Source organism: Mustela nivalis (genome assembly GCF_964662115.1).
Source record: "Mustela nivalis genome assembly, chromosome: 13".
NCBI lineage: Eukaryota > Metazoa > Chordata > Mammalia > Carnivora > Mustelidae > Mustela > Mustela nivalis.
In genome coordinates, this window is record NC_139032.1 from 3192772 (window position 1) to 3204488 (window position 11717).

General features: G+C 60.7%; 1 protein-coding gene across 1 annotated transcript; it reads left to right on the forward strand.

The window, feature by feature from the left end:
• The first annotated feature begins 245 nt into the window (after nt 1-245).
• Nucleotides 246-11439, forward strand: LOC309845839 (NUT family member 2G-like). Its single transcript, XM_082694191.1, has 8 exons — nt 246-3147; nt 3951-4093; nt 5334-6033; nt 6928-7056; nt 7457-7596; nt 8051-8346; nt 9041-9157; nt 9521-11439. Exons 2-8 carry the CDS (start codon nt 4078-4080, stop codon nt 10283-10285), a joined length of 2163 nt encoding a protein of 720 aa, XP_082550317.1. The 5' UTR covers nt 246-3147; nt 3951-4077; the 3' UTR covers nt 10286-11439.
• The last annotated feature ends 278 nt before the right edge of the window (nt 11440-11717 follow it).

Here is an 11717-nt window from a genome sequence, read left to right on the forward strand (position 1 = left end):
CACCTCGCGCAAGCACCCGGCGGCCACGCACGGCCCCGCCCCCGGCCGCAGGACCGTTAGCGACCCCGCCCCCGAGCCCGCGCAGGCGCGCCTTCTCCCGCGGGCAGCCTCAACCGAAGCTGGGAGCCGTTGCGGGGGAGGGTCCGGGAGACGTGCAGCCCCGCCCCTCGGGAGGGGTGCGCGTGCGCGTGCGCACGACGACGTGGGTCTGCGCCCGCGTGGGCGCGCGCGGGGCAAGCCCAAGCCGGCCCGAGAGCCCTGCAGGAGAGGCTGGAAGCAATGGGTCCCGGAGCCGGGGGCTGCACGGGGACGACTGCCGTCCCGCACGCCTTGTGGTCCTCCTGCCTTCAAGCCAGCGCGCGGGAAGTGAGCGCTCACGGCCCTAACGTCGCAGACGTGCACTCCCTGGCCTCGGACGCGACCTTGCGAACCACCTGGGACAGGTGCCTCCGAAGCCCGAGGGCCCCGCGGCCGACCAGCTCCGTCCGGACTGCGCATCGGCTGCTCTTTCCCGCCTTTCTGCGCCCTCCGCGCCCGCCGGAGCCCCTGAGCCCCGCAAGGTTCCATGGAAGCACAGTTCTGGCGGAGAATTCAGACCCGGGGAACACTCGGCGCCATCCTCCCCGACTCCATTCCCAGACTTGCCCCCGGGCACAGCCTGTCCACAGCACGTTTCCTGGCGGCGCTGCTCAGCTCAGTGCCTGGGAGCGTCCGCACAGCTTTCCTCGCAAGGCGCGTCTTCCGCCTTGGGTCACAGCGCGCCTGGTGCAGGTGATGGAGCGGGCGGCATGGCCGCAGCTTGGCTCTGGCTCCCTCCTCTTCTGGAATAGCCAAGAACTTCAGTGCGCGTGAAAAAAGGGGCGACGGACTGCCCTGACTTTGTGACATTTTTGGAAGAAGCTTCAATCACCCCATCTCCTTCCAGTCCGTGGCCAGGGGAGGGCTGTTTCCGCCCACCCGGGAGCCCTGTCCAGAGGCGGCTGGCTCTCAGCAGTCACTACAGGCATGCTCAGAGACCAGCCCGCGAAGGCTTTCTGGTGCCGCCTTCCACGACCCGTCTTCCCAAACTGCCTTTGGGCGAATTTGATTGCATCTGCTCCTGGGCTGTAGGATTTGGAAGCGGTACAGAAATGGTTGCAGCACTGAGACGAGATGCTTTGTCCACAGTGCCAGGTTTGAATCAGTGGCCCCGAGAAGGCTCCTTCAGATCCTACATCTGAGCCAGGAGCGAGAACCTTGTGACTTTGGAGTCAACTTTCCTTCGCGGGGCGTGCGGCCAGGCAAGGAACTGTTTCAGCGCCTTCACCAAAAAGAGTTCCTGTTCAGTGCCTGTTCAGAGAGTGCAGCCACGGTTCTAAAGCTCCCTTTCCTTCCCCAGCACCCTGCTGTCCTAGGAACTCCGCCGTCCTGGCGGTGGAATTGGGGCTTGTCTCCCTAGCCAGACGTCTGGCTTCAACCTCTGAAGTTCTCAGCCCTCATCACCCTTGGCCCATTTCCTAACAGCCCTCTCTTCTCACAAAGAAAACACCAATGCTCCTTGGCATCATGGTGTTCCCAGTAAACTGACATTCACGTGAAACCTGAAGAGAAGAGTCAATGAGATTTTAAAGGGGGTGCTGCCATGACTCCCACGTGCATGGGGCCACATTCAGTGTGAGCCTGGATTCCAAAGAACGAGGGTCTGCGGTTTGCATGCCCATTGCAGGGCTTCCAGGCTCAGAGTGGCCGGCCAGCCCTTAGAGGAAGCTGGTTGTGTGAGTGGGAAATGGATAGGAGTGGATACCCCAGGAGGCTTTGTCTCAAGGGGCACATCCCTTTCATGAGTAGTGATTGTAAAGGCTCAAAAAACCAGGGCTATCGGGTCTTTCTATGCCCCTTTGCAATAAGACAGGGGAAGATCTCCTATGCCTTCTTCCTGTCCTCACCCCCACTAAGCCTGGACACTCACTGATATATGATGGCTCTTCCAAATTCCAAATCCTTCCAAGAGCCTGCAGACACTCTGTGGGTGTGTGTGTGTGTGTGTGTGTGTGTGTACACACAAATGAGCTTTGCAGTGAAGCCAAGATAGCACTCTGGAGTGTACATATCCAAGATCTTTTTCACACAGGAAAGTGACTAATAATAACTGGATACGTTACACATTTTTGGTAGAGATGTCAGATAAAAGGCAGAATCCCACCCAAATGCAAAATTAGGTAAAGGGGGAAAAATCTGCATTAAAGGTATATATCAAGGGGTGCCTGGATGGCTCAGTGGGTTCAAGCATCTGCCTTTGGCTCAGGTCATGATCCCAGGGTCCTGGGATTGAGCCCCGCATCGGGCTCTCTGCTCAGTAGGGAGCCTGCTTCCCCCTCTCTTCATTCTCTACCTCTCTGCCTACTTGTGATCTGTCAAATAAATAAATAAAACTTTTTTTTTTTTTTTTTTTGTCGGAGTGAGCACAGGCAGAGAGTGGCAAACAGAGGCAGAAAGAGAAGCAGGCTTCCTGCTGAGCAAGGAGCCCGGTGCGGGACTTGATCCCAGGATGCGGGGATCATGACCTGAGCCGAAAGCAAGCCGCCTAACCAACTGAGTCACCCAGGCATCCCAATAAATAAATCTTTTTTTTTTTAAATATTTTATTTATTTATTTGACAGAGAGAGAGATCACAAGTAGACAGAGAGGCAGGCAGAGAGAGAGGAGGAAGCAGGCTCCCCGCTGAGCAGAGAGCCCGATGTGGGACTCGATCTCAGGACCCTGAGATCATGACCTGAGCCGAAGGCAGCGGCTTAACCCACTGAGCCACCCAGGCGCCCTAAATCTTTTTTTTTTTTTATATAAGAAAAGTATATCTCAAATATTTTATGGAACACAATTCTTGGAAACGCCGATTCTAATTTAACTGAGTGTTTATTATTGTTATTTGCTAAAATTGGCCAGCCTTATTGGATGGGGCCCTTCGAATTTAGGAGGACTGTATCACTTCTTCTGGGCATCTACCCTCCAGAAAGGAGGAGAGGAGCCGCATTACCAGGACAAGAACAATCACTGTGCATATCCACACACATTTGGGGACCGGTATCAACGTTCAACCAGAGAAACGAAGAGCGTACATTTACTTTTTGAGGCACAATGCCATCTCTCCAAAGATCTAAAAGACAAAGGTAACACTGGGTTCCTGGGAGAAAGGGGGCCGGGTTGCCAGGAGGAAGAGGTGGGAGGAAAAGGCGTCCCTGCGCAGTCTACTATGCACAGTGTGACTTTGAACCAAAGGTATTGCTCGTTAGAAAGTTTCCACTAAGGTAGTGAAAGGGGTTAGAAATCCATATCAAACAGCAACACAATACGCCGAGGAACAGGACATCGTGATTTCTGGTCGCGCATGGTAGGGTGCACGAACTCTCTCTGTGAGGCACCGGGGCTTTCCAGAGAAGGGGACCCTAGTAAGGCCGGTGCTGCGGGATCTGCTCGGCTCCGAGCTCCGCAGGGCACTGGGCACAGGAGCACCCGAGGCTGGAGGACGAGGAGCGAGCAAACCCACGGGATCTGCTGACACCGAGCTGGTTCGAAACCCTCATTTCCACGTGGCCTTAAGGACCCATGTGCTCATCAGCATATCTGTTCTGGGTTTTGTACAGGAAGTCCAGCCCCTGTTGCATAAGTCAAGAGCCAGTAGGAAGCAGAGCGGGTGGAGGGACACAAAGCGAGGTTGCTGGATACAACATCGAACCAGAGGAGCACTGGGTCACACCGCGGTGCGGTGAATCTGGAAAACAGTGTCTGAACTGCCTGGAAAGGCGCTCCCTGATTGTGCCGTCCCTTTATCCTTCGAAAGGAACTTGGGGTTCTGGCCCACCTACCAGAGCCTGACTCTTGGAATGTCTCCCCACCGCCAGCCAGGGCAGGGGCCCTCCGCCCCTCCCCCGCCACAGAATGTCATGAGGTCATGCATTCTCACCCTGTTTAGATTCAAACTTTCCTGGCCTTGGCTTGGGTCTTGAGCGTCTCTCCTGCAGCAGCTCACCGTGTGGGGCCCGGACCTGACTTTTGTCACTGTGGAGGCTGCCAGGCGGCAGCGTCCTCTGCCTGTGCGGATGGCTTTCCAAGGAGGTGAGTCTTGGGCTTTGGGTTGGACGTGTCAGGGGCCAGGCCACCCCTGAAGCCCTTGGGATTCAAATGGGACACCGGCCAGGGGCACTTGGGTGGCGTTAGGTAGAGGAAGGGAGCGCACTGGACCCCCAGGGACAGCGGCCTGGGGGCTGAGAGGCTGGGAGTCTGCAGAAACCTGCTAGGACGTTGGGCAGGGGCTCCTTGGAGGTGGGTCGGGCCCTGTCGGGGAAAACGCCCTGTGTGTGGGGAGAAAGGATGGCGGCAGTCTCGCCGATTCTCTCCGGGGACACACGCCTCCTTGGGCACGGGGCAGGGAGAGGTGGGAGTGTGTCATGAGGGCGGCACAGGCCGGTCTTAGCCAGAACGTCGTTCCATGGGACTGTGTGCGGCCCAGTGTGCAATGGCGTGTCCTGCCCGAGACCTGGGCCGGTGGTCACTCTGAGCCCACGTGCCCCCAGGCCTCATAGGCCTTGTCTTGGATTCGGCAGGGTCGTGGCACCAGGTGGCCTCAAGGTAGGGTTCGGGCTCTTCAGCTGCTCTGGGTCGCTCCCCTCTTGAGGAATCGCAGTTCCCACCTGCTTCCTCTTGTCCTGTGTTCTGGGCTGCTGACCCAGGCTGGCCCTGTGTCCAGGGTGTGTGGATGGTTCTGAGACGGGCTTACCGCAGGGTTTGGGGGGAGCTTTCCTGGCAGAGATCCAGGTCAAGTGTTCTTGTTCGGTTGTGCCGGGCGGGGGAGTAGAGGGTGGGATTCGCCGGGAGCCTCGAGGACCGGAAGGCTGGCGGGAGAGGGGCCCGAACGGTTCAGACGCTGTCTGTTCACAGGGCCCCTACAGGTGCCTAGGATGGACCTTGCAGAAGGTCTCCAGCGGCCAGGGAGGCTGCTGAGGCCATTTCCCACAGGTCAGGGTTCCACCCAGACCCGAGTCTTGGGAGGCCGCCCGTGAGGCTGGAGAGTCGTGTGGGGGGGTCCGTGGCTGGTTCTCAGAGGCAGTGCTGGCCCAACGGCCTCTGCTGGGCTGACAGGATGACGTGCTGGGAGGGGCGGGGGCGGGAGTTCCCTGCGGGAGGCCAGAGCATGGAAATGACTCTGGGACACTGGCAAACTGCACCTTTGGCTGTGATGCCCCTCACGCGAAGCCACGGGATTCACTGCTCTGCTCCTGGGGACTAAGGGATCCCGGGTCCTCCCTCCCGGCTGCGGATTCTCTGACCCCATCCGGCCCTTTCCTTCTGTCCACAGCATCTGCAGTGCCGGGACCCCATGTGGCCACAGACCCGGGAGCCTCCCTGTCTGCTTTCATGGCACGGCCCTTCCCCCCACCCCCTGCCGGCGCCCCCCACCGGCCACTCTGGGGCCAGCACCCGCCGCCCCTCCTGACCCAGCCATTCCCTCCTGGTGGCCCCCTGGTGCTGCCAGCTTTCTCCAGGACTCCGCTGGTGGCAGGAGAGGCTGGCCTTGGCCCCAGTGGGACTGGGACCTGCAATGTCACTGTGCAGGTCAGGTCAGAACAGGGGTGCTCCGTGACCCCCCAGACTCAGACCATCGTCCTCACTCCGGCCCCCCTGAGCTGGAGTGCTCCAGGGGCCCTCGGTGGGGGTGCTGCGTGTCCCGCACCCATCTTCGTGACAGCCTCTGCGGTGGAGACCAGCATGCCGGCCTCGGCCCGTGGGGGCTCCCAGGCCGGCAAGGGAGGCTTGGCCCCAAGCCTTCCACCTCCGGCTCAGCCCCCAGTCGCGCAGCTGACCACCGTCGTGCCCCCAGTCAACGCCAGGCCACAGCCCCACGGAGCTTCCAGGAGCCGGACCACGGCCTCGCCCCAGGACTCCTGTAACCCCAAGAGTGTTTATGAGAACTTCAGGCGCTGGCAGCGCTTCAAGTCGCTGGCCCGGAGGCACCTCCCGCACAGCCCCGACGCAGAAGCTCTCTCCTGCTTTCTCATGTGAGTGGCCTCGGCTCTCCCTCAGCCCTCACGCAGGCCCACCTTGGGGCGCGCACACAGGGCGGTGATCTAGGGCCGCTGGGAGGAAGGTCGGGGCCGGGACCCTGCTCTAGGAAGGCACTTTCCGGTCCAGGACACCTGTCAGTCACGCATCTCAACTAACACTGGGGCGGTGTGTGTGTGTGTGGGGGGGGGTTGTCCAGCCAACCTGTACCTTGCAGAGACATCACGGTGACAGTCGCTGGGGACTCACAGGCAGATAGGGTCCGGGTGTCAGAGGAGCGGCTGTGGTTTGGGTGCCGCACTCTTGGTCATCCTGTCTCCATGCACCCCGGGCCTGGGGCATCTCACGGCCAGGGGACCAGGCCAGCAGAGGAGACTTGGGACTTGCAGGGCCAGCAGAGGTCCTGTGCGGGCCCCACCCTCGCTGTCCCAGAGGATCCCTCAGAACTGGAGGGGAGGGAGCAGAGGTGGTGTAGGGGTGAGGGTGGGGGATCCTTCCTGCGGAGCTCTGACCGGGCAGGCCTGGCCTTGGCATCTGGGGTCCCTCCTGAACACGGGGTGATGGCATTTCCTGCAGAGGCTGGACTCATTGCTGGGCACCTTGATGTCCGCGAATATTATTACAAGAGGCAGAGTCCAGAAGGACTGACTTCCCAGGCCACCCCGTCCCTGCTCCTGTCAGTGGACAGTCAGCCTGGTGCCCGGAGCCCAGGGCTGGTGTGGTGGGAGGCGGTGACCGTGGTGGTGGTGAAGGTTGACTTGCACACCCCGACACCCCCTGTCACCTGCCAGCCCTCGTTCATGCTGGGTGGGGGACACGGGCTCCAGAGGATCCGGGGAAGGCTGGGGGTGACCGGACTGCAGCCGGCCCCTGACCCCGACGCCTTACAGCCCGGTGCTACGGACCCTGGCGCGCCTGAAGCCCAAGATGACGCTGGAAGAGGGAGTGCGGCGGGCCGTGCAGGAGTGGCAGAGCAAAAGCAACTTTGACCGCTTCATCTACTACGAGATGGCGGGAAAGTAAGTCAGGTTCTCTGGCCCGGGGCTCTTGGGCGAGTGGGCCGGGGGCCGGTTCTGGCTATGCTGATGCTCGCTTGTCCCAGAGGGCCACCCTCCCCACCTCCCTGGCGGTTCCAGCTTCCCTTGCTCTGGACCCACCCCTAGCTCCGCCAGAAGGTCTCAGGACGGGGTTGGGGATCCTGAGGCCTCCTCGCCTGGGGTCGGACTCCCTCCGACTCAACTCCCTGAGGGGGTGGTGGAGGCGATGCGCCGGACAGCCCGCCTGCCTCCTCCTTGGTGGCCGGGGCCACGGCCGTCCCTCCAAGGCCCCGCCTCTCCCGGTCCCTCAACCTGCTGCTGGCCCTGCTGGCTCCAGGGCTGGGCCCCCTCCTCAGTGCGGCCTGGGCCTCCTCACCCCCAGGTTCATGGAATTCGAGATGGAGGAGGAGATGCAGATGCGGAAGTTACAGTGGGTGAAGGTGGCCCAGGGCCTGCCTCCCCCAGCGCCCCCGAAGCCTGAACGGCGGGGGCCCCCAGCCGCGGAAGCGGGCCCGCAGCCAGGTAAGGCCCCCACATCCCCATGACCGCGGGTGGCCAATGGCTGTGGGGGCCAGGGGAAGGCCTCTGTCCCTGGGTCGTGTCTGCTCCCACAAGGGGACATTGGTCGTTTGACCAGATCAGCCGGGGGTCTCAGCTGCCCTTTGTCAGGACGGGTATTGACCTGGTGAATTTCTTGACTCCTCGCCCCACGCCTGTCAGAGGACCTGGCACCAAGTGGGAAGTGGGCTGTGGGGAGTGGGCTGTGGGGAGACCCCTGGAGGATCAGGGGGTCCGCCCTTGCTCACGTGGCTGGCTGTGAGACACTCCTCCTCCCCGCTCTGCCAGTCCCACGGTGCCCATAGCTTCCGGTGGCCCTGACCCAGACCCCAGGGACATCAGTGTGCCCCTAACACTGCCCTCCCGATGCTCTGCCCGAGCCGCTCACGCCTCCTCCCTCCTTCTCGCTCTGCCTCAGCGTGCGTGCCCAGGAAGGCGGGTTCCAGGGCCCAGCCCTCCCGCCTGCAGCCACACCGACCCCCGCGGCGCCGGCAGACCAAGGCGCCCAAGGAGATCCCTGCAGAGGCTGTGAGAGAGTACGTGGACATCATGGAGGGGCTGCTGGGGCCTGGCCGCTCAGCCCCGGGGGGCCCGGCAGGTGAATGGGGAGAGGACGGAAAGGAGCCACAGCAGGACGAGGCCGCGACCTCCCCGGACCCGGGTCTCCTGAGCTACATTGACGAGCTGTGTTCCCAGGAAGACTTCATCACCAAGGTGCGCTGGCCCGCAGCCTGGTGTCTGGAAGATTCCAGGGACTGGCACTCCAACGCCCAGTTCGGGGCTGAGCCCAGGCCTTTGGCATTAAGCGCTTTCCTTGTTCCTGGGCTGTGTGCGCATGTGTGCGTGCATCCTTGTGTACCTGCCCACGTGCGTGCAGGCATGTGTGTATACTGCTGTGCGCGCAGACGTGCTACACACGTGGACGTGTGTGCACACATGCCCAAGCATCGTGTTTGTGTGTTCCTGTGTGTTTGTGCATGTGCATACCCATGCGTGTGCGCATAGAGGCCTGTGCGTGTGGATTTGTGCCTTGTGTGGATGTCTTTGTGTATGTCTGCATGTGGTCCTGTGTGTCCGCTCACGTGTATGTCGGCCTAGGGGTATGTCCTTTGGTGTCTAAGAGTGCACGTATGTTTTGGGGGGGGGTGTGTCTGTGTGCATGTCCAGGTTTTGTCTCTCTGTGTACACATAGGTGTGAATGTGTGTGTGTCTGCACACATGCATGTCTGTGTGTGTGTGTGTGAGAGAGAGAGAGAGAGAGAGAGGCCAGTGACTGTAACGTGAAAACTTCTCCCACCGTCTGGAGAAGGATGGGTGTGTCTTCACTTTTCCGCATTTCCTGCCGACCCTCCTGGCTCACAGGGGGCTCCCTGCCAAGTCTGGCCCCAGCCTCTTTCCTCTGTCCCAGGTGGAGGCAGTCATCCACCCCAGCTTCCTGGCGGAATTGCTGTCCTCGGAACCACAGCTGGACCTCCTGGCCCTGGCTGAGAAACTGGAGCAGGAGGAAGGGCTCAGCCCCGCAGAGGTGAGCCCGGGGAAGGACGGGCTCCAGGCAAGCTGCGGGATGCAGGGGACCCAGGCGATGCAGGGAGAGGGAGTGGGGTCCCAGGTGAGCCCGAGGAGGGGACCCAAAACAGAGACCCACATGACTCTGTCCCCCTTTGCTTCTTGTGAATCACAGCACTGGGGAGGCCAGCGTCGGGGAGGCACAGAGCAGAGAATGGGAATGGAAGATGGGCAGCCTGGGACGGGAGGGAGGGAGGGACTAGGGGGATGTCAGCAGAGCCACAGCCTCGTGGCTCACCCTCCCTGCCTCCCCCGGTGCCACCGTCCCATGCCCCCGTCTCACTGGCCTATGCTGGCCAGTCACTGTCCCCTCTTTCCTCAGCTGGTGGAGAAAAGACTGGCGGCCTTGAATACGGAGGAGGGTGTGCAGGCACCGCCACGTCTCTGCACGGCCCGGTCGGGCCCCAGTGCTGAGCACGAGACCGGTCCCGGGATGGGGCTGGGGGTCAGCGACAAAGCCTGCCCAGCAGACACCGACGGCCAAGACCTTCAGAGGCATGGCCGAGCACAGAAACAATTGTCGGGGCCCGGAGCCTTTGCTCTCTGTCCCGGACGACAGGAGGCCCCTGCACCCAGGGCCCGACGGGTCCCCGCCCCTCCGGAGGGGCAAAGGTGCGCCGCCCCTGGACCGGGCCCCAGAGATGCCCCGCTTCTCAGAGAGGCCCCTCCTGCTAGGGACACTCGAGGGCTGGTGGATGGGTCCAGTGAGGACGAGGAGGAGCTCCCCAGCCTGGCCTTCCTCCTGGCCTCTCAGCACAGGCTGCTGCCCTGGAGGCTCTCCCAGAGCCCCGCTCCTGCCTCAGTCATCCCCAGCCCTGGCGGTTGGGGGCCGCAGGGGGCTCCACGGGCCCCCTCTCCTCAGAGAATAGGCCTCGGTCCGGCCACCGCCCCAGCTACAAAGTCCAGGAAGCGAGCTCTGTGTGAGGGTCCTGCCTCTGTGGCAAAGATGCCCCTGCCTGGGGCCAACCTCAGGGTGTCTGGGAGGCCGGCCTTGGCTGTGGGGCTGGTTCACCCCTCACAGCCTGCAAAGAGAAGGCGTGACTCCTTGGTCACAGGGAGGAGAAGGAAGCGTCACTGCAGCCAGTAGGGAGAAGTGGGCCTGCTCTCCAGGGCCGGCACACCCCGGGGCCCCCCAAGGAGCCTAGGGGGTCCTTCTCATCCTGGTGCTGATCCTGGCTGTGGGGGGGGGGGGAGGGAGGGGGAGAAGGAGGGAGGGAGGGAGGGAGGGAGGGAGGGAGGGAGGCCATGACTGTGGGGGTGGGGTGGCTGTAGCCCATTGAGGCACCGTGTGTAAATGGGGAATAAAGTTAAGTTTTCCGTTAACGCTCTGGGCCACTTCTTCCTACTGGCGTGTCGGCTGCCACCGGCGTGTGGGCTCCCCATCCCACGGGATGGAAGAGCCTGAGGGGCTTCCGGGGGCTCCCGTCACCATCCGGATCCCTGAACGTCCAGGGATGGGGAGCCCTCTGCACCACGACCGTTTTTGAGAATGAAGTCCGCAGACAGCCCCATCTTCCGGAGCTCCCTCTGCCTCCCGGAAGCTTCTGCCACGGGTCCGACTGGGCGGGGGGTGCTCACCTCCTGCAGGGCTCCCTGTGCGGGGCCTGAGGAGATGGGCTCTGGGCCTCGGGCTCGTGGTAGCAGGAGTGTCTTCCGGTGCCATCGGGATCACCGAGCTGGGAGGGCCAGTGGGAGATCCGCCCAATTCCAGTGAGGATGGACATGGGGCACGGATGAGGGCGGGTGGGGGCACTGGCCACGGTGTGCACACAGGAACCACAGCGGTGGCGCAGGCGGCAAGTCCCGTGGCGGGATTTCTGGACAGATCGATGGAACAGAATGGAGAGCCCATAAATAGACCCTCAACTCTATGGTCAACTAATCTTTGACAAAGCAGGAAAGAATGTTGAATGGAAAAAAGACAGGCTCTTCAATACATGGTGTTGGGAAAATTGGACAGCCACATGCAGAAAAATCAAATTGGACCATTTCCTTACACCACACAGGAAAATAGACTCAAAATGGATAAAGGACCTCAGTGTGAGAAAGGAATCCATCAAAATCCTTGAGAACACAGGCGGCAACCTCTTCAACCGCAGCCGCAGAAACATCTTCCTAGGAACATCGCCAAAGACCACAGAAGCAAGGGCAAAAATGAACTACTGGGATTTCATCAAGATCAAAAGCTTTAGCACGGCAAAGGAAACCGTTAACAAAACCAAAAGACAACTGACACGATGGGAGAAGATATTTGCAAACGACATATCAGATAAAGGGCTAGTGTCCAAAATCTATAAAGAACTTAGCAAACTCAACACCCAAAGAACAAATAATCCAATCAAGAAATGGGCAGAAGACATGAACAGACATTTCTGCAAAGACATCCAGATGGCCAACAGACACATGAAAAAGTGCTCCATATCACTCGGCATCAGGGAAATACAAATCAAAACCACAATGAGATATCACCTCACACCAGTCAGAATGGCTAAAATCAACAAGTCGGGAAATGACAGATG

Coding starts and splice junctions, on each gene's coding strand:
- LOC309845839 (XM_082694191.1), top strand. Junction 7,597..8,050: donor GGAAGCGGGCCCGCAGCCAG/GTAAGGCCCCCA, acceptor GCTCTGCCTCAG/CGTGCGTGCCCAGGAAGGCG. Junction 9,158..9,520: donor AAGGGCTCAGCCCCGCAGAG/GTGAGCCCGGGG, acceptor CTCTTTCCTCAG/CTGGTGGAGAAAAGACTGGC.